General features: G+C 36.3%; 1 protein-coding gene across 1 annotated transcript; it reads left to right on the forward strand.

Moving 5' to 3' along the window:
• The first annotated feature begins 293 nt into the window (after positions 1-293).
• Positions 294-22,855, forward strand: LOC132700746 (soluble guanylate cyclase 89Db-like). The gene is made up of 13 exons (XM_060668265.1): positions 294-500; positions 11,749-11,948; positions 14,282-14,475; positions 14,532-14,668; positions 15,882-16,127; positions 17,523-17,764; positions 19,095-19,202; positions 20,443-20,611; positions 20,665-20,808; positions 22,136-22,289; positions 22,391-22,500; positions 22,570-22,659; positions 22,711-22,855. The coding sequence occupies exons 1-13, from the start codon at positions 459-461 to the stop codon at positions 22,795-22,797; spliced, it is 1,923 nt and encodes a 640-aa protein (XP_060524248.1). The 5' UTR covers positions 294-458; the 3' UTR covers positions 22,798-22,855.
• Positions 22,856-23,203: the final 348 nt, after the last annotated feature.

Genomic DNA, 23,203 nt, shown 5'->3' on the forward strand with positions numbered 1-23,203 from the left:
TTTCGACGCTTCCGGGCAATCTATTAAAAACATATTTTATTTTTTCAGCAGGTCGACTAAACTGACGGGTTAAAGTTTCAGGTCTCCCCGTTTCTCGCGTCTTAATTAAAGGCGACGCGTCACGCGACGTTTCGATCCCATCAAAAAATAATTTCCATAGTCGGACCCCTTTTAATATATCGGACCTGTCGTAACTTACGGGGAAACGACGTCAAGGTCACGGGAGGACCTCACGCAGGTCGGAAGACGTGACGGTAGGTCCGTGCGATCTGCGTGCCGTCCGATAAAACATGGCGACCTGTTGATGCGGCCCGGTCGAATGAGGAAAGCGCGGTTCATCACTTTTCCTCCGTCTACTATCGCGGACGTCTTAAAGGAGACGCGAAAAATCGTCTTTTGCCGACTCGGCCCTCGCGGCGAAAGTTTCCGTTGTGCGTTCGACGATCGGCACCCTGAAGATGTACGGGATGTTGCTCGAGAGCGTGCAGCACTTCGTGCAAGTAAGCAACATGTTTTTTTTGCCGATAACTTTAACACCCTGTATTTTAAAAGTCAGGACGCTTAGGACAAACGTTGATACCAACCTTTTTTTCTCAAAAAAATTAAAAAGGAACAGCTTTTATTTGAATTTTAAAAATTTTACTTAATTTTATTTTATGTACGATGACGAGGATTTCCGTAAGAAAATTCGAAAACATATTTATATATTTTTAAATATTTTTCTTTAAATTAATTTTAATTAACACGGATCAACTATTTTAATAATTTTAATTGATTGTATTGCACGTCCGAGAGCGGAAGGACTTTGAAGGAACATTTTCCTTTTGTTCGTCGTTTATTGAAAAGATCGAGTTAAGCGAGGAAATAAAAATAAATTATAAATTAAAAAAAAACGTTAAAGGGAATACTTCTATTTAACTAATTTTAATAAGGCGTAAGTAAAATTTTAATAATCTTAATTAATTTTGTTTCGGACGCGCAAAACGAAGAGGATTTCGATAAGAAAATTCGGAAATATTAAAGCCTTAAACTGGGGAAAGAAAAAATAGCGAAATAATAAGAAAAAAGAAAACATTTTAATTTTGTTGGTTGTTTAGAAGAAATAAAATTAACTAATTTTAATTAATTGTTTTCCAAATTCGTCATTTATGTAAATGGCCGAATTAAGAGAGCAAATAATAATAAATTGTAAACAAAAAAATAATCGAAAAAGGGGATAATGCTTTTTATTTAATTTTAAAAAATTAAAACAATTTTAATATTTCCAATTATTTCATATTTAATTTATCTAGAACATTTTTCTTTTAATCGATTTTAGTTAAGCTCAATTAGCTATTTTAATAATTTTAATTAATTGTTTTGCACTTTTGAAAAGAAAAAGATTTTGACAAGGAAATCCGAAAAAATTAAATTCTTAAACAGGAACAATGGTAAAAAAAAGAAAAAAAAGAAATTATTTTTCTTTACTTTGTCATTTGTTGAAAGAGTCGAATTAAGCGAGTAAATTAGTTATTATCATTATTAAAAATAAAAAAATAATAATCGTAAGTGCAATTTTAATAATTTTAATTATTCGCTCAGGGAAAATAAAAAAATGTATATGAATAAAAAAGACGCAAAAGGAAGGACTTTTATTTTAATTAAGCCGTAATTACTAATTTAATATTTTTAATTAATTGTATTGGACTTGAAAACAGAACATTTCGAGTATAAAACTTAAATTCAAAATATTAATGCCGTAATCTGTCAAAAGAAGCAATAAAAAAATTAAAAAAGGAATAGGAAAAGGAAAAATATATTTCAAATAAAATAACGGAACAGGAAATACCCTAATTTTAATTAATTTTAATTAGCCGTAGTTAAAGTTTTATTAATTTCCGTTACTTCTTTGGAGGCTTAAAAAGGAAAATTTTTTCTTTTAATCGTCTTTTATTGAAAAAAAAATGAACTGGAAATACGTTTGTTTTAATTAATTCTAGTAAGCGGTAATCGCCGTTTTAATAATTTTAATTAATTTTTCTGAACTCGGAAAAAGGAAATATCGAATATCGGGGGACATAAAAATATATTGAAAAGAAAAATTAATTAATTAATTTATTTTAATTAAACAGTAACGATTTTAATGATTTTAATTTGATAGATAATTTTTTGGACGCATAAAAGTACCTAATTCAAAAAAATTACCAAAATTGGGAAAATTGGCGGAAGCATATATAAAAATTCGCAAAAAAAATGTCTTTCTTCTATTCAACGGGCTATATATTTAAAAAACGCCTGTTTTCTCTTGCAGACTTTTCGTGAAATATTTAATATGCAAGAAATGAACGTAATACATATTTAACAAACCGAAGCCAGGAAACAAGGTTTTAAAAAGTATCGATTAAGGGCCAAGAAAAGAAGAAATAAGAAGAAGGGGGGGAAAAAAGCTAGAAAACAAAAATAATTAAATTTATTATTGTTATTAATATAATTATTACTAGGATTGAAACATTTTTCCGTTCTTTATGACTAAGAAATACGAATAAAACGCGTGGATAATAAATATAGGGGAAAGCTCGCTCACAATTGCGCGTGTCGTGGTCCTAGTGCATTATTAATAGAATAATTTTCATGCGACTCGGGACTTTTTTAATTGCCGGAATAGATTTTTTTTATAAACGACCTTCTATTTCGGAAGCGTTTCTAAAATAACTCAGTGGCTACCCGCCGTGTACGGCATGTCGCTTGAAAGTGTGCAGCATTTTGTAGAGGTACGTGTATCTACGCATCATCGAAATTTGGATCAACTTCAAGTATCTCCTGAACTGCCTACTCGATTTGGATGTATTTTGGTTTTTTTCAATTGTAGAACGACGCAACCAAATACAGTTTTTCGAAGTTTACTCGAAAATGACCTCAGAGCCCGCTAAAACATTTTACTGTTTCAATTTAGTCTAAGTCGCCTTTGGAATCGGATTCCATAGTAACGAAATAAATAAAGTCCGATATTTTGACGTGTTACTTTCTCCAAATCGTTGAAATTCTTTTCGAAAGTATACACGCCATTGGTGCAGATGCAATCAGAGTCGAAAAAAACGTTTTGGTTAGTTTTGACCTAGACGAATTTTGTCCCTTTAGATATGTAAAAATGGCGGCGGTCAGATTTCTTGTTTTTTTTGGTTTTCGATTTATGTTGAACATCGCGTGCGCACGATCCGCGAGATCCGGTAGCACAAATCTTTGTATCTGTAATTTTCAAAAATATACAGGGTGTCCCCAGTATTCGAAAAAAAATTGAAAATTGGCTATAACTAGAAGATTGCGATTGAGTAGTCAATTTTGTATTTAAAGTTTAAAGTCTCCACCTATTTTACAGCGGGTGAGTGTCCTCAATTTGTAGCTATCGACTTCAAATTTAGCAGAGAAGCAAAAAAAAGCAAAAAAGTATAATTTAAAAATTTTTGAAAAATCTTCTTTTTTGCTTCTTTTGGTTTCCAGACAAACATGGTTTTGTCAAAAATAGATCACAAGATCGGCAAATTTTTTTAACCACGGAACGTGGGAGATCCGTGGCCATAACTTTTGTTTAATTCATTTTTATGATTATATACAGGGTGTTTTGGTTACGGACAAAAATCCATTCCAAATGTATACGTAAATGAAACTAACGTAAGAAAACTTTCAGTTGCATCCCACGACTTTTTTTTCTACGATTTGGAAGGAAATACAGTCGAAACTCAATACAGCGAAATTGAAGGGACTGCTTTTTTTCGCTATAAGGAGTTATAGGCACTTAAAAAATAACAATACGCGTAATATTTAATTATTTTATTTTCATCAAGTAAAAGCCACCTCAGTTCATTTCAGTTCGATAGGCCCAGAGAGTGGTACACTTTTAAGACGTTGCTGTTGGAACCACTGCAACATTGCCCGATCCAAATCTTCAAATTTTGGCTTTCTTAGTTTTTTACTAGAACTGCCTGCCGCTTCAGCTTGAATGATTTTTTCTGCACTTGTAAATCGCGGATACAGTCGACGGTGTAAGTCCGTATCGACGTCCCACGTCGCTTTTCTTTTTTCCCCGTTCTATCTCCCGAATACAAGCAATTTTATCATCATTTGTTCGTAATACAGAGTTTTACGATATACAGAGTTTCGCTATAGGGAGTTTTCACTCTAAATAAAGTTGCAAAAAACTGTTTGTCATAAAATCCGAGATTTAAGCTACAATTACAAAAAAAACGTATATCCGAATGGAGGCTTTGATTTTCGATGCCTGGAACAACGGTGATTGATAAAATAACGTCGGTCTAAAGGCTAACCGTTCTCGCTGTGCGTTAACACCCACAAATATTCTCAGATGCCGGGCGTCTCTGACCCCCCTACCCCCAACCCCCCAGCCACCCTCCGCGCGATCGGAAAAACGGGGGTCCTAAAACTGGGACACCGTACATAATCCGAAACTTCTTGGTTATTGGAAAAGTTTTCTTTCGTCGCTCAAAACAGATTTTTCACTAAACTAACCAAAACTAAGCGGTCCGTCAACTGTCGTAAGCGTCACTGACGTCATTTTTCGATGTGAGAATAAACCGTGTTTATTTACGTTGTTTTCGGTCTTCTGGGTCATTGCATTTGATAGTAGATAGTTGAGAGCCGAACACTGCTTGTTACTTTCGAAAATCGATGACATCGAATTTTCGAAAGTATCTGCGCTCGTATAAAAATTTTATATCTCGGTAACGGCAGGTCCTATGGGATCGCCGTTGGTATAGTGCTTACCAGAAGTGCTTCGAGCATTGAACACGGGACCACGGGCGATACGACCAACGAATTCCTTTTTTTTAACGTCTAAACTTTCCCCACGTCTAGTTTTATCAAAATTAATCAAATATTCACGAACGTTTAAAATAAAACTGCAAAAAAAAGCGACCAAAATCAACCGGTTAAGATGCCACCCAGTGGTAACGATAATCCTCCAAATATGGAATTCTTATTTTGATCTACTTAACCAAAACTTACCAAAGGCGACGAAGGGAAAGGGCGCTGTGTTATCGGGAAAATGTTTGTCAAGCGTGAGCCAAGCTGCGTCCCAACATGGCGTCTAAATTAACGTAACGACTCGGTATTATCTATGGGGCGTCCCCTGACATCCCCGAGGAACGATATCCTGCCATTAATTTGAAAATTACGTCCCTACTACGGGGCATCAAATTTGCCCGTTGTTTTTATTTACTGAATCAGCTAATAAGATTTTCATCAGCATCAGCACCAAGCTATAATTAGTATAGCGCAGGGTGCGGCATAGGCGACCCACTTAATTATTTATTATTATTTTATTTATTATTTTTGTGGCTTAATTTACCCAAATTTTGTAATGTTATATATATTATTATTAGTAACTATTTTTATCGGTATTTATAAGATTTTCGCAAACTCTTTTAATAAATTAATTTACGATTCGGTTATAATAATATGGAATACCTTTTTTAGAATTTTTACGCGGTCCATTTTACCCCTGGTATTACGCAAAGGGCTAAAAATGTACAAATAACCAGCATTTATAATTATAATAACGAAACAATAAATTTAGATAATGTTTGAGGTGGGTTTACAATCCGCGCAAGGAAACTTTTGAAAACCACTGCTTTCCGCAGCCAAATGATCAGGAATTGTCGTTTTCGTCATAGGTCAATGTATACGGTGTTTTCTAATTAAACGTCGATAATAAGGGGCCGATTTTTGGGTCCGTTTTGAAAAGAAAACTTCATATAAACATATGTAACAGAGGTAAAGTTTGTAAACGTTGTTTTAAACGTGAAAGTAACATGAATGAATTCCAAGTTGAAATATTTAGGGTGGACTGGCAGTTTTTGTTTGACGGTTTGTTGGTACAGCTGAAGAGAAATTTGACTTATTCTATAAAAAAATTCAGGAATTGTTTGACTTGTCTTTTCCATATCAAAGATGCATGCACAGGGCCAACGGAGCCAAAAAAGGGTGGCTTTCCGTTGAAATTAGGGAACGGGGTGAGTTGCTTAGAGACTTGCACAAATATTTTAAATATACCAGCAGTAATAAAATTTTAACCAAATATAAAATTATAAAAAAGTACCTAAGAATGCTAAAAAAAGTTTTTACTTCTTACAACCTCTGTTAGCAAATCTCAAACGGCGAGGACGATTATAAAAAATGAAAGTAACCTATCTAAACATAAAAAGTTTCCAGATTACTTCATTGATGATGAAGGTAGCGAGTATGTAGATTTTTCCGTTAGGGAAATAATAAATAATATAAAAACAAAAAAGTTTTTCTGAATTTGCGGCGCACCCTGTATATTTCTGAAAAATTCTCACGAATAAAAGTTTATAGGGCCGTATCTTCTGCGTCGTCTGGTTCAAAAATTTTTTTGGTCTCGTAAACAGTTTCTGAAAAATGATGTTTTTTGTGGACCCTTGCATATACGATTTTTATTTTTTTAAAATACTTCCTGACCTCCCAGCCCCCCCCCCCATTTTCAATAGGTCCCATTATGGGGCAAATATGTGCCAAATGTGAAGTCGATTGCTTCAAATTTCGGACACTTATCGTGTTTCACAGGAAGGTCCAAAAAACAGTCGAAAATCGCGAAAAAAAGATGGATACCGGCTTCGGATCAGGGCCATTTCTTATAAGCTTATGTGCCTCGTTGAGGGTTAAAAAAAGGAGGCAAATTTCAATTTTGTAGCCCCAACGGTTCGAAAGTTATTCAGGAAAAACCAAAAGACGAGAACGGAGAACGGAGAAGGGACAGACAAAAAAAAATTTTTTTTCGACAGTGCTCATGTCTGTACCAACGGCGGTCCCGTAGGAAATTTTTATACGAGCGCAGATACTTTCGAAAAATTCGATTTCATCGATCTTCGAAAGTAACAAGGACCATTATTACTACTGTGAACTTAATCACATTACGAAAATTTCCTTCGAAAAGTTGTTATGTAGACGTGAGGCTATAAAATGGAATCGAACTCCCCGTATCGGAGGATACATTTACATTTTACGGTTATTGTTTCCTGGGTTCCCTTACCTGTAGGCCACTTATATTAATTGATCCGAATTTGGAATCTTACGAAAACAATCGTCGAATCCGTGAGATCCGATTTCGCTCCGTTTCAAACGCGCCCGCGCTTTTCAAGGCCGTCCAGAGACGGAAAATAAGTGGGGAATTAAAACGGAATACTGTTGGCAAAAGACAGGTGTGCGAGGTATTTGTCTGAACTTATCAAAGGGCAGCGTGTAGGATAATAAAATAAAACGTGGGGGGTTCTCACTAATGCGTATACAGGGTGTTTTGGTAATTTGGGGGCGCGATTTTTTTGTCCATTTTAACTTGTATATTTTTTTAATACTTGTATCACTTTAGATATTTTAATGAAATTTGTCATACATGTGCTATATATCAAGGGGCACTATTCAGTGTACCACATTTTAAAATACACCAGTTGCGGGCGTACGGAAGTTCACCTGTATATTTTGGCAGTGCGCCAAAATATACAGGTGTATACAATTCAACACATGGGTTTTGGATTTAAAAAAATTGACAAAAGGCAAGTTTTAATGGAATCTTTTAGAATTCGGAAATGGCGACTGGAATATCTAGACAAAAATTAGGATTTACAGAGAACAACAAAGGCCAATTATTTACTTATGATACCCGGAAAAGGATTGGGTTGACCCAACTGTTAGTGTGAAACAAACGCGCCATCAAAAAGAGGTCAAAGAATAACTATTTTGCATGCTGGCTCTAAAGATGATTGGATTCCAAATGGACTTTCTCTGTCTGCGAAAAATATTAAAGATTATTCTCTGAATTTCTATGAAGACACCATCGCCGATTTATTTGAAAGTTGATTTAAAAACAAACTAGTTCTAAACATTCCTTCTAATAGAGTCATTGTAATGGACAATGCAAGTTATCACAGTAGACTAAAACCCCTTCCTCGTGTGACACAAAAGCAACAATCCAAAACTACATGTATAATAACGACATTTATTTTCACGAAGATTATACCAAAAAGCAATTAATTGAGGTTCTGCAAAGCTTGAACCTACAAAAGGAATACGTCTGTGATAATTATGCAGAAATCTAGGGCATACAGTTTTAAGGCTTCCACCAGTCACAGAAAACAGAATTAAAACACATTACTTCTGCTCTTCTCTCTAATAATTTCCACATTGAAGATATTAAGCATTCCATCAAAAAATACACTTCACCACAATCTTTCAATAGCAATGAGGCCGAAAGCAATCGTACACTTGCCACTGTGGTCCTTCCTTACATTCAAAACATCACTGACCACATATTAACAGTTCTAAAGAACTTTAACGTCAAAACCAGATTTACCACTTGTCCAAAAATCTTTCAACATCTGCGGTCCGTCAAAGACAAAATTCCATTTGAGGTGCCAGGAGTTTACAGCATTCCATGCATATGCGGCAAAGAATACATTTGAGAGACATATGTTAGGGTGTATAGAGTTTAAATGTCTAAGAAAATCCACTAGGGTCCACAACACCCTGCGATATAGCTACCGCCGGTGTCAAAACGATCCCGTTACGGAGAACAGGCGTCAGAGAACAGAGAACAGACAAGAAATAAAAAACCTTCTTTTTTCGACGCCCAATCGATCTGCATCGAGATCACGAGTTTAGTGAGGAGCGTGGATACATTCCCGAAAGTCGAATCCGTCAAAGTTGAAAGAAAATTCGCCATTTTCTCGGACTATAACGCCGATGTAGACGCGTAAAACTTGGTAATTGGGTTTCGCGCGACTTTGACGCCCCGTCAGCTGAATACCAAGCGCGGCACGAACCGAAAACATTTTCCAAATTCGTTTGTCTCTCGCAGAAATTTTTAATTGCGCCCCCCACCCCCCCAGCTCCCGAAAATTCCGACCGGCTTTTGTCGAGGGATTGAAATATTACTCGATTTTAATATTTGAGAAGGGTATCGCCCGACCTTTGTCTTCATCCCTAAAGTTTCCATTAAAGCAATGCTATTTGCTCCCTCTTTGCGAGGAAAGTAGTGAAAGTGTCCGAAATTTTTCTTGAATAAATTTTAAAAAATGTTGGCGAAATAGAACAACAAACAAAGCTATGGCATTTTTAGCCGAATCTCAGTGCTTTTTCTTACCAAAATGCGGTGTTCAAAAGTGTTGGCAAACGGACAGGCCCAGTTTATGTAAAAACGGCCAGACATTTCTACGAATCTTCTTCTGATAATGTTAAAATTATTTTTTTTTATAAAGAAAAATATTTAATTTTCAGGATTACTTAACACATCCAATTTTAAGTTTTAGGGGATTCCAATTTTAAAAATGACGTGAGTTAAGTATATGTAACTGAGTTAAGAAAAATTATTTTCCTTTATTAATATTTTGTAAATTTGAGAATGTGAAAAGACTTTGCCGTTAATGCAAATGCCATCAAAGTCGTTTGATTTCTGTCGCAGTCGCATGGTACATGTTTGTTGTACACCATGGTATATTGCAAACAGCTACCTTTCCTCTTTGCAATAACCATAAAGGTCTTTTTCAGCTCACGAAATCTCTATATTAGCAAAAAGAAAGTGTTTACTTTTGAATCTCGTGTTTATAATTTCCATTTAATTCCCTTTTCAAACTGTACATTTACAATTAATCTATGGAAAATTACATAAACAACATTATTTTAAAAAATAAATCTAAAAAAAACGAAAATTAAAAATTTGCCCATTTGTTTTTATTTTTCTGGGCTTATTGCGATATTTCTTCATAATTTGACATAATTTTCACATACTAATGCAGGGTATTTCATTTGATTTTTTCAAGAAAATTAATTTTTTTTATTTTGACTAAAAACTACAATGTAACCAAAACTAACCAAAGTTAACAAAAACTATCTAAAAAACAAACTAAAACTATATTAAACTAACCAAAACTAACTAATACCAAGCAAAACTGAATAAAAATAACAAAAAGTAATCTAAACTAACCAAAATTAACTTAAACTAACGTCAACTAATCAAAACTAACAAAAAAAAACAAAACAAACTAAAATTATATAAAACTAACCAAAACTAACTCTACACCACGCAAAATTAACAAAAACTAACCTAGACTAACCAAAACCAACTTAACCTAACCTTAACTAATCAAAACCAAAAAAAACTAACTAAAATACCAAAACAAACTAAAACTGTCTAAAAGTAACCAAAACTAACCAAAGTTAACAAAACTCATCTAAAAAAACTAAACAAACCAAAACTGTATAACCAAAACTAACTAACACCAAGCAAAACTGACCAAAACTAACAAAAAGTAAACTAAACTAACCAAAATTAACTTAAACTAACGTCAACTAATCAAAACTAACAAAAACTAACTAAAAAAACAAAACAAAACAAACTAAAATTATATAAAACTAACCAAAACAAACTCTACACCACGCAAAACTAACAAAAACTAACCTAAACTAACCAAAACCAACTTAACCTAACCTTAACTAATCAAAACCAAAAAAAAACTAACTAAAATACCAAAACAAACTAAAACTGTCTAAAAGTAACCAAAACTAACCAAAGTTAACAAAAACCATCTAAAAAAACTAAACAAAAAAAAATGTATAAAACTAACCAAAACTAACTAACACCAAGCAAAACTGACCAAAACTAACAAAAAGTAACCTAAACTAACCAAAATTAACTTAAACTAACGTCAACTAATCAAAACTAACAAAAACTAACTAAAAAAACAAAACAAAACAAACTAAAATTATATAAAACTAACCAAAACAAACTCTACACCACGCAAAACTAACAAAAACTAACCTAAACTAACCAAAACCAACTTAACCTAACCTTAACTAATCAAAACCAAAAAAAACGAACTAAAATAACAAAACAAACCAAAACTATCTAAAAGTAACCGAAACTAACCAAGACTAATACAAACTAACCAAAACTAACTAACAAAGACTTTTGGTTAGTTGTGATTAGTTTTGGTTAGTTAAGGTTAGTTTCGGTTACTAAACTAACCTTAACTAACCAAAACTAATCACAACTAACCAAAAGTAACAAAAACTAACCAAAACTAACTCTACACCATGCAAAACTACCAAAAACTAACCTAAACTAACCAAAACTAACTTAGCCTAACCTTAACTAATCAAAACCAATAAAAACTAACTAAAATAACAAAACAAACTAAAACTATCTAAAAGTAACCGAAACTAACCAAAACTAATACAAACTAAACTAAATTAACCTTAACTAACCAAAACTAATCACAACTAACCAAAAGTAACAAAAATTAACGAAAACTTGCCAAAAGTCAACAAAACTAACTGAAACTAACCTAAACTAACCTTAACTAACTGAAACTGATTAAAACCAACCAAAACTAATAAAAACTAACCAAAACTAGCCAAAAGTCACCAAAACTAACTAAAACTACAACACAAGCATCGGGTAATTGACTTTATAGCACTTTATAGAATTGTTGGAATAATAAAATTACAGCTGTCAAAAATCCACAGGGCCTTTTTGACGAGAGGAAATGGTAGTAAGTTCGAATGAAATATATTTAATTTTAATTTCCCAAATGTTTATGAACAATTCTGTATATTTGAAAATAATTTTAGATTCTTTCTTTTAGTCTCATCTATAACTTTTGATCCACTATTTGATCACCATGTATACTATACGTCAAAAATCTTATCGCTTTTCCCTAATACAGCTTTCACGATTTATTTCAGCTCGAATACGGCGACGAGATATGGCAGAGGGCGCTGCAGATGTCCGAATGCAAGTACACCGTGTTCAACACTCACCAAGTATACCCCGACCATATCATGGCCAACTTGGCCTCCGCTCTCGCCCAGATCACCGCCAAATCGTACGACAGCTTCATGACGTTCTTCGGCAAATGCTTCGTTCGATTTTTCAGCAACTACGGGTGAGCGCTGTTCGATTTTCCAAAACCAAAGCGTAGCTAGTCGAAAGCCCTTTCGAACGAATTGTCACATGATGCCCTTTGCAATACCGCGATGGACCACCCGGTATAGCGAATCGCGAATCGAATCAAAGCGCCTCCGTTCGGGACGAATATGACAATTCAAAGGGCTTTATCAAATTTTACCATCGTCGAAAACGAAGATTCTTTCGGAAAACCAATTCGTTTTTTGATATACGATAGCGGTAAAACGAGGGATAAATAATATCTGTATCAACCCTCCACCCCGCAGCCAACTCCTCCGAAATAATAATAAATCGCGACAATCTCTTATACAGACTGTCCGGAAACTTTAACGACACTTTTCCCAATATCAGTAATTTTAACAGTCACCTAGGTGGGTACGTCTGCTTTCGTGGTACTTTTTCGTCAAATCCAATGTCGCCGTCGACCCCAGGAAGATCGGCAAGAAAAAAACGATAAGTTTAGTTTTCAGACGCCCCGTATAAGTCTGGGCGTAAATCCGAGCGCCCGATTACGCAATGACATCCCCCCGCCCGTACTCCTAGCGATCCCCCGTGACCCGGACCAATTTTCCACCCGACCGGGTCGCTTTTCTTTTTTTCCGCGAGCGGATATCAGAATTAAATAACTCCTCTGTGATTAAATTTCTGAAAGGTCGACTCGCCGCCTTGGAAAATACGAAACTAATCGACTTTTTTTTTTCCCCAATGCTCCGCCAAGTGGGTAGGTAACATGCGACACCCCCTAGATTCAGACTAGAAGCATGCTTGTAGCCTCCCCTGTATATATTATGCATATATTTCGACAGCACCCGGAGAACGCAGCTGAAAATTTATTTTGGCGGCAGTTCTCGACATTTCATCGCTGATAATTTGCAATAGGCTGCTTTAGACAGCCTTTGTCATGGTTTAACACTTAAGACTATATTTAAAACTTTGTAAGATGCTCCTTTGACAACTACGGCTTTTGAACAGTCGACTCCTTTGAACTGGGACTCACGAGTAAACCGCTGTAGAAATATTTTATGAAACACGTTTGAACAGGGTTTAGAACATCGCTCGTCTTCGAGCACAGATCTGAACATGGAACACTCTTATAGAGCTGCGTTTTGAGCATTTCATTTCGTGCTTTGAGCAACAGATCTTTTCATCCTGTTTAGAACGGCTAACTAGCTACTTGGAACATTTTAACAGGGAACGTACTATTGTAGTATTGTACTATACTCTCCGTAAGGCGCTGTTTTAAACACGGCGAATTTTAGAAAAAAAAAAGCTGTTTTCAACTACGGTAGTCTTTTAACACGCCCTTGAATAGGGAACGGTTTTGGGCATTTGTTATTTCGCGGTGTGCTGTTTCGAGTACCATTTCTTTCCTTCCTGTTTTGAGCAGGAACAAATACGTCAGACGCTGTTTAGAACATCGAATGTTTTGCAAATTTTTATCAAAACGCACTTAAACGGGAAAAGGTGTGACTAATCCCCAAGACGCTGTCTGGAACAGGGCGGATTTTAGAACAGCATTATTGAACAGGGAATCGTTTTATAGCGTTGGGTTCTGAGAACATTGACAATTTGCTCGTGTGTGTTGATTCGAGCGGCAGGTTTTTTGTTCCTGTTTAGAGCAGGAACCAATACGTAAGAAATTATTTAGAACAGCAAATGTTTTGCAGATCTCTTTCAAAATACATGCGAACGAGGAACGGTTGGGCGGTGATTTGAGCACTGATTATTTTGCACAAAGGATTTCAATAGGGATGTTGTTTTAAGCAGCATGGTGTTCTGTTTTGAGTAGCAGTTTCTTCTTTCCTTTTTGGAGCAGGAACAAATACGTTGTACAGAACAGCAAATGTTTTGCAGATCTTTTCCTGCACTGCTTCGAGTAGCAGTTTTTCCTTCTCGCTTAGAGCAGGAGCTATTTGAGCAGGAACTTATCCTTATGGCGATGTCTTGTAAAAAATTTTGGCTTGCGATGGCGTCGTTTTGAGCATAAGCCCTTTCGTCAATGTTTGGAGCAGGAATATAGACGCAAGAATATCTTGTCAAAACCTCTTCCAAAACTCATTTGAACAGGGAATTTGTAGCGCACTGTTCTCGTGTTTTGAGCAGTGCGGTTCAACTGCTATTTTGAACAGTCGAATTTATTTTTTTTTTTGTGTAGTGCTTTACGTAGAAGCCTTCTCGTTCCTGTTTCGAGCAGGGTATATTGTTTTGGTTAGCTTTCCAAGTGTGGAAAGTTTTGAGTAGGACCAGTTGTAAACGCAAGCGAATCTATTGTCAGTGGCGTGGCGTGATATTTTTTTCCCGAAATGACAGGTACGACGAGACGATCAAGGCCACGGGTAGGACGTTCACCGACTTCCTGGAGAACGTCGACAACATCCACTCGCAGTTCAGACTATCGTATCCCAAAATGAAAAGCCCCTCGATGTACCTGACGAAAATCGACGAGAATGGTTGCGTTTTGGTGTACCGTAGCAAGAGGAACGGGTTCACTCATTACCTGATGGGTGAGGATAGGCTCGAAACGTCCAGAAACGGGTGTTAGGATTCGGGAACATTCCAGGTCAGCTGAACCAGATCGCGAGGGAATTATTCGACCTAACGCTGCGCGCCACTGTCCTCTCGTCCGAGGTCAGACAGGTCGACGGCAAGACCATATTCAAAGTCACGTTCCGGTTGGACTTCGACAACACCCAGTATGTAAGTCGACGAAACACCGCGGTAAACAATAAGAGGCTGGGGGGAGCCAATTAATATTCGCAACAAGGGCGGCGATTCTTATAACTAAATTTGAACGCTTCGATCCCCTTACGCCAATTTAATTAAAGTGAATTGGTAATTAACCGCGTCGGGAAAAGCGACAGACGCTTCTACCGCAATACGAACCCACGTAGGTCGTTTTTGTAGGGAAACCGATTTTTTTATAGCCAAAATTGTTTAGTATTGATAAGCTATTATCTTGATTCGGGTTTAAAGGCCGTCGTCGGGTATAGAATTACTTCCTAACGTTTCGCTAGCACGAGTGGCGAGCTTCTTCAGAGGTCCTTCCATCTACGATGTATATATATATATATATATATATACATATATATATATATATATATATATATATATATATATATATATATATATATATATATATATATATATATATATATATATATATATATATATATATATATATATATATATATATATATATATATATATATATATATATATATATATATATATATTATCTTACACTATGTACGTATCTTCAAACAAACCTTTTTTAAATATTTTTTAAAAAATATCTCAGTCTATTTCTCGGACGACCTGTACATTTACACGCAAACGGGCGAAATAATATTAAAGTCCATTTAACGGACGACTGAATTTACAAATATCAATGCGAAGCAATCAGAGAGTGACGTTTCTCTACCGTTCCGCTCTGTATTGTTTGTCGTTTTAAGCTCGATCTTAGAGTAAAGAAGCAGTGTAATCCATCTCCGTTCGCTCACTTCTTTTCATTCGCTTCGAACTGTGAGAGCTTAAACTGTCGAACTTGATGTTCATTACGTCTTCGAAGTTAACAAAACCGACGGTCCACTGTCCAGAAGAGAGAGAGAGTACAAGTCGACAACAATGCCGCCACCTGGACTAGCCAGGCGAAAACGCGACTGTCACAATTGAGAGATTTTCTTCTTCTTTACTGCCCTTGGCCAAGACTTTTTTTTTTTCAAAAGGACGAACCCATTTTGAAAAAAAATACTCACTACGCCACTCAAATCTAGATCGCCGTGCGCATTTTATCCACTCAAATCAACAGTTTAGCAGTTTATCCAAGTTTTTCGAGAGGCGGTATTTGTAAGGTTTCCGACTTCGCCGCCGAATTTGCGCGATTTTTAAAAACGGTCCGACGCACTCGCAGATCGTCGCGACGCAGAAGAAGGAAGAAGCGCTCCAGAGGACGATCAGCCACTTGCCGTCGTTCGACAGCGACCTGTTGATGGAACTGTTCCCATTCGCTGTACTCTTCGATCAGACGCTCAACATCGTAGCGTGCGGCGAACGGCTCGTCCAAGTCGCGGGCGGCTGCGACAAACTGCTCGGCCAATCGGTGACGAGGTACTTCAGGCTGCGCAGACCCAAGGGTATCGCGTTCACCTGGAAAAACGTGAGTTTCGAAGGGCTCATTCTGTGACGTGTGTGTGCAGGGATTCTATTTAAGATGCTCTCGATATGTACGACGCCGAGTGAAAAAAGTTAAATACAAAAATTGTTTGACTCTGAGTATATATTTTATTTATGGTATTTTCATATATACAGGGTATTGTGTTGCACCGGGATAGTACCCAACTTTGTTTTTTTAAATAGTACTTGCTTATACCGCAAATTTTTTTATTCTTCTTTTTTTTAAGTAATATACCAGACCCATTGCTTACGTGTGTTCGTATCGTGAAAAATAATTGCCTCTTCTTACTGACTTTGTTGTCTATGATGTATAACAGAATGATAGGTTATTATGAGTGTGCTGAATGCATTACTTTGGAAGCAATACATTGTCAATTGTCTAATACACTTTTCCATCTTTTTTGTTTGACTTTCATCTGACTTTCGTCTTTGTTTTGTACGGTCGTTTGTTCATGTTATTGTATATACTTCTTTTTAGTCCGAGTGATTCTGTATTACTTTTTTTTTAATTGATTCGTTTTAGTTTTGGTTAGTTTAACTTTTTTAATTTCATCGCCTTACTTTTATTTTATTTAGATCCAGACCCATTGCTTATGAGTGTTCGTATTGTGGAAAATAATTGCCTTTTTTTACTGATTTTGCCCTAATATTAGGTATATGTGGTGTAACAATTGTCACTGCTTGCAATTTGTTTTTTCTCTTGGTGATTCACAAATGTTTCTTTCCTACTCTATTTTTTTTATTTAAATATTGTAACGTCGAAACTTTTATTGAATGCATTACTCTAGAAGCGATTGTCTATTGTCTGTTATACTTTTTCATCTGTTTTGTTTCATTTTTTGTACGTTCCCTTATTCATATTATTTTATACACTTCCTTTTGATTTTGCATTATTTTTATTTTTGAATTGATTTGTTTTGTTTATAACTTGGTTTATTTATACAATTTTGTATGTTCGCGTTGTTTTATACTCTCATCTTAATTTTACTTTAATACAAACATTTGTATAAATAATGGTGAGTGAAAATGATAATATCTCGCGCACCCTGTACGATGGACGAAACATGAAATTCTCTCTCGACACAATTTACGACGCCGTTTAAACCAAATTATTCCATATTTCATACTTTCTCATATACGGCAAACGATTTGTGTGCTGGAAGAGCAAGAGCAAAAAATTTCAGATGTTTGGGCGGTCGCCCTGGATTTTCCACGTTTCCTGGTTCATGGATTTTGCCGATAGGTTGAATAGTTTTTGAAAAAGTCATGTTTATCTGAAAGTGAAAATAACCGACGAAAAAAAAAATACTTGGTGATATTAGATTACAAGTTTAGATTAAAAAAAAGTAATGTATGCACACGCGCTTTTCTGTTCCAGGCGTTTTATTTGAAATCGGTCATGTTTGAGATCGAGGTGTTGCGAACGGAACTGGCCAAAAGCCTCACGGAAACTCAATCCGGCAACTCTTTAGAGGCGGGCGAGATCGAGATAGACGGTAAAAGTATATCCCCTTACGCCCTGAGGAGGGACAGTCAGCCCGGGCTGCGAAACATCCTGCTCAAAGGCCAGATGCACTACCTAGGAGATATTAAGGACATCATTTATCTGTGCTGTCCCGTGTAAGTACAAAAAAGGGGAGAACTTTCGGACGCAGCTCACGCCCCGCGAGGCTTAGGGATATTAGGTCGAAGGTCAAAGATTCGGCTTTATCTTTGCGTTCGTTCTGGTCAGCAGCGGTGTCGGTGGGAGGAGGGAGGTGTTTTCTTTAGGGCCGTGCGTCGAAAAGTGCTTAAATTAAATTTCGAAATTTATTTTTATACAGGGTGTACAAATAGTGTGTCTTAAAAAAAAGGTAAATACAAAAGCTATAAACGATACATAAATATGAGGGGAACCAAATCATTATTTTTTTTAGATGGAACACCCCGTATATTACACATTTTAACGCACAAAATAAATGGAAATTTTTTAATTTCTTCCATTAGTGTAGCAATTTTGAGTTTTTAAAGCCATAAATATTATTGAACTATAAATAAAAGTTTTGTACCAGTTTTCCCACACCCTCACACACACAAGGTAGATGCCTTTTATTTTTTAATCCACAGACTACTTAATATACACCACTTCTCGAAGAACATTTTGAAAAATAATTAAATATTATAAAACGAATGGCATTTGACAGTGGTTATAGAAAAGATTGTAACTAAAAAACAGTTTCAAATAATGAAATACATCTATGCTTTAATGACCAATTTTATTTAAATCCGTCTCCATGTTAAATTTTAATTTACAGATCGGGAATTAAGAAAATATTACTACTTGATTTTATATATACATATCGGAATATTTCATATCTTGTATTTGATAAATTTCCCGATTTAATTGTGCGAGAACCTCTGCCCAAATATGATATTTTTTACGTATTTCGGAAACTCTGATGAAAAAGTGTTCAACTTCTTAAATACATAAAATATGAAAACAGCTTTCGAAACTGTTATTTCTTTAGGACAATTAATAAAAAGTCCAATCGTGGAATCAAAAGATCGGAGGTATATAAACATTCTTGTAACGGTTACCTCAAAACGGTCAACGAGGAGGATGTTTTTGTAAACCAATAATAGATCATCCATGGTTCATTAAATCAAAAATTTAAATCAATCAATTTTATCAATTTATTTGTTTTTGAAAGTCGTAGTTTTTCGATATGATGCCCTAATTTTTCTTTATTCGTTATTTTTAAATTGAAATTATTTTGGAATAATAATAGTGCAGTGACGTCATAGCTTGACATCCTTAACTAGTTCATTACTGGGTGTTGTAAAATAGCTAAGACATAAGGATCATTTTTGACTATGTCACTATACCTGAAAACAACTGCTCGGATTGGAGTATAGCCAAAAATGTACGGAAACAATGATCTCCAGACAACTGATTTTGACATTTTGACAGAGTTAACGACATTAGCGAGCTGCCGGACCAGGGTCTCTACTTGAACGACCTGAACCCGCACGGATTGGGCAGAGAAATGGCGCTGGCTGGTTGGCAGAATAACTCCAAGTAAGTACGGTATCGAATATTTCGTTCGGAATCAAGCGACGTCGCCAGATGGCGTTTTCCGACATAACCTAGGAAAAAGTAGTTTTCCTTAACTATGAATAAATGCTTCGGAAGTCTCCTCCTTTCTTTTTATTCTTCTTCTATGTTTTACTCTTCATTCACTCAGTCATTGTGAGCGCTTCAAGTTCATTTAGTTACAAGTTTACTGTTGGATCAGTGCATGCCCTTGTTCGGTTTAGTCCAGCTAGACCGGACCTTCGATCTGACCCTAGGTTAATAGTCGTTCCAGGTTATCCCCATCTCTTCTCTGCATTTGTTCTTCTCTTCGGCAATTAAAAATTCCGCAATATTTTTGCAATCGGCAGCTTTCAACCGCCATGTTTCCGCTTCATATGGTAGGACTGGGAATTACAATGTCCTTATTATAGTGGCTTTTGTGTTAAATGTAATAGCGCTCTTTTTGTAGCTGTCATATTTACGACCAACGCCCAGTGAACAAACGGTTTACTAGTTTGATATTAATGTTTAATTTGCCAAATAATAAATATTATTCGAACATTAAATGACATTTAGAAAACAAAATAAAATGTCCTTATTGAACTTTTTTTTTTGTAATACTTTCGAAGCGCACCTGATGGTTAATATGACCTTATATGAATCTTTTAAAATTTGAGAACCTAACCCAACTTAACTCCGTCAATAAGTTGGTGGTACAGAGTGTCAAAAGTTCAATTCGAGCTACTCTTCCTTTTGCCTCCTGCATAACAAGTGTCGAAGGTCTAAGATTACTCGGTTATGCTGATCCTTTTTTCTCCCATTTCGACGTGTCAAGCCGCGACAAGATTCGATAAATTTTAATGCGGGTCTCGAAGGGAGGATAAACGCATCGGGGTATAAAATTGACGCTCGGCAGACTGGATAAAAAAAATCGCTTACCGAAACTTCTAGTGATTTTGTTTCTATTTTTGGGGTCAAATATATTCTCGACAATGGGTGAACAGGACAATGCGTGTTTTTAGCTAAATAATTCAAAAAATACACTCTACCGAGTCTAGAATAGAAGATACCTTAAAAATATGGGGAGTCAGCAATGTCAAAAATAACTTTAATCCCGTTTTCTCTCCGCCACTGACGTCGGCGCTGATTAAACAAATAACCGGACGTCCCTAAAAGCCACAAATCGACGGCGTTTTCATTTCGCTCGTCCAGAAATTGATGGGCTCTCACGCTCGACTTCCAGATTGGAACTAATGTTCGACAAGGCGGAACAGCGCGCCACCGAGTTGGAAAACAATCTGAGCCTCCTGGAGGTGTGGAAAAAGCGTGGAGACGACTTGCTCTATTCGATGATCCCCAAACAGGTCGCGGACAGGTTAAGGACCGGCGACAGTCCATTAAGCACGTGCCAGGTTCGACTTTTCGACGAGTTTCGTATCGTCCGTTAATTAATTTATCCGTCCAGTCCTTCGACGCGGTGACTGTTATGTTTGCCGAACTCCTGGGCTTTAATTCTTCTACGGTGGAGGACGCCATGGAGCTGGTGAGCACCATGAACGCCGTCTATTCGTGTTTCGACGGACTGATGGACAAATTCAACGTCTACAAGGTAATAACGCCCTTTGCGGTTTCATAATTCTTCCGGGTACTATGCTTATTTTGTAATTTTCTATTAATAAAGCTCAAAACTGAAGTCTGCTCCTCTGAGCCCACTGTGTCGGCGATAGATGTGGGATAAAATGGTTTCTCAGGCTCTTGACAAATTTAGGAAAAAGAAAATCATATTTAATAACTCTAATTTTTATTTCAAACAACCGTCGGTAAAACATATTGTATTAAAAATATTTTAAACGATTTGCCCAAAAAGTCCGACATTATCAATGTCTTTTTGTCAGATCACAGTGGTCAGTTTATAATAATATATGTTTTTTTTATTTGTTTAATATTATTTGAGCATAAACCACATTAAGTAATTAAACAAATAAATTAATTTACTCATAATTAAATGATTAATAATTATAATAATTAATGATTAAATATAACAATAACATTCCTCATCATATTAACAAATTTAAAAGAAAAAATATGATCAATTTTAGTGACTTAATATATATATATATATATATATATATATATATATATATATATATATATATATATATATATATATATATATATATATATATATATATATATATATATATATATATATATATATATATATATATATATATATATATATATATATATATATATATATATATATATATATATATATATATATATATATATATATATATATGATGACACTATATTCCGGGATATCATCCGTTCGCTCGTTGAACTCCGACTGGAATCCTGCATCCGACTGGAATCCTGCAGACGTTTCGCCAAAATCTCACTTGGCATCTTCAATGCTCGCGCTCCGAAAACACTTCGAACAACGAAGTGTTTTCGGAGCGCGAGCATTGAAGATGCCAAGTGAGATTTTGGCGAAACGTCTGCAGGATTCCAGTCGGATGCAGGATTCCAGTCGGAGTTCAACGAGCGAACGGATGATATCCCGGAATATAGTGTCATCATATTTTTCCATCCGTGAATCAATACGTGAGAATATATATATATATATATATATATATATATATATATATATATATATATATATATATATATATATATATATATATATATATATATATATATATATATATATATATATATATATATATATATATATATATATATATATATAATTATAATATAATTCGTTGTTTCTTTATTTGGAAAGATAATGGAGAGAACTTTAAAAGAGAGATTGGTCGATTCTTTTGATAAACCTATGTCGAGTCACAACTAATTTGGAGGCTGTGGTCGAGGGCACAGTGTCATAACGGTTAATGATAATTTTGGTTAGTTCAGAAGAAAAATGTCTATAGGTCGAGACGGTAGGTCAGGTGTACATGGTGGTGGGCGGGGCGCCTCAGCGCACGAAAAGCCACGCCGAGAACATCTGCGATGTTTCTCTCTGCATGGCGAAACACATAAAACACCTTCAGATCCCCTCGGGCAACAAAGTCGACGTCAGGATAGGTCCGACGCGTAAAACAACCTCGCGGCGTTGCCGGATCTGGCGGTTTCTCCCCAGATCGCAACGCAGCTTCCGTTCGATACGATAAAAATCTCGCTTGTAGGTGTGCATTCGGGACCAGTGGTGGCGGGAATAGTGGGCATCAAAGTGCCGAGGTACGGATTCTTCGGCGACACCGTCAACACGGCGTCCAGGATGCAAACAACGAGCGCCGTAAGTTTTGGGGGGCCTCGCGTGGGTGGGGGGGGGGGGGTACGAATTTTAAATTTGTTCCCGTCGCAGCCCGGCATGGTTCACATTTCGGCCACGACGAAGCGCCACCTGCCGAAAGACAAGTACATCATCCGGAACAGGGGCGTGGTCAAGCTGAAGGTGGGTTGGTTGAGTGGGACGGGCCGGAGGTGTAACCCGGGGTTTTTTCAGGGCAAGGGGGAAGTAGAGACTTACTGGCTGTTCGAGGACGACCTGGCCGAGTACGTAGCTGAAGGAGACTTGGCAGAGGGCGACTGAGAAAGTGTGTCGCTTCAAGTGTAGATGTGGTTATTTTAAAATGTCTGAAAATAAACAAGGTGCAACAATGACTTTTCGTTCGCTTTCCCCCGCTGTCCCCGATGTACGCTTGAGCTTCGTTCTCACTAAAAAAAAAAAACGTCTACTTTCGAAACTGCGATGGGCGATAAATAAAATTCATACCCCGCCATATTGACCCGTCCGTTTACTTTGAACGTCCGTCTCGCGTGTCAGCGGACAATGGTCATCGTTTTCGAACAATGCCTTTCTCATTAAACACTTTAATTAAAGCGGTCCGTCACTCGAATGGCTTTCGAAAGGTTTCGAATATCCGTAATGGGGTTTGGGGGGAGGTCAGGAGCTTAAACGAAACTCTATGATCGACAATTCGACATCAGTTACGTAC

The sequence above is a fragment of the Cylas formicarius genome, unplaced genomic scaffold, assembly GCF_029955315.1.
Source record: "Cylas formicarius isolate icCylForm1 unplaced genomic scaffold, icCylForm1.1 PGA_scaffold_4__25_contigs__length_36172078, whole genome shotgun sequence".
In the NCBI taxonomy this organism is placed as follows: domain Eukaryota; kingdom Metazoa; phylum Arthropoda; class Insecta; order Coleoptera; family Brentidae; genus Cylas; species Cylas formicarius.

Excerpts from the sequence above, each read along its gene's own strand:
- LOC132700746 (XM_060668265.1), top strand. The coding sequence starts at position 459 with ATGTACGGGATGTTGCTCGAGAGCGTGCAGCACTTCGTGCAA. Across the intron at positions 16,128-17,522 it reads TCGCGTTCACCTGGAAAAAC|GCGTTTTATTTGAAATCGGT; the intron begins GTGAGTTTCGAA and ends TTTCTGTTCCAG. Across the intron at positions 17,765-19,094 it reads ATTTATCTGTGCTGTCCCGT|AGTTAACGACATTAGCGAGC; the intron begins GTAAGTACAAAA and ends ACATTTTGACAG.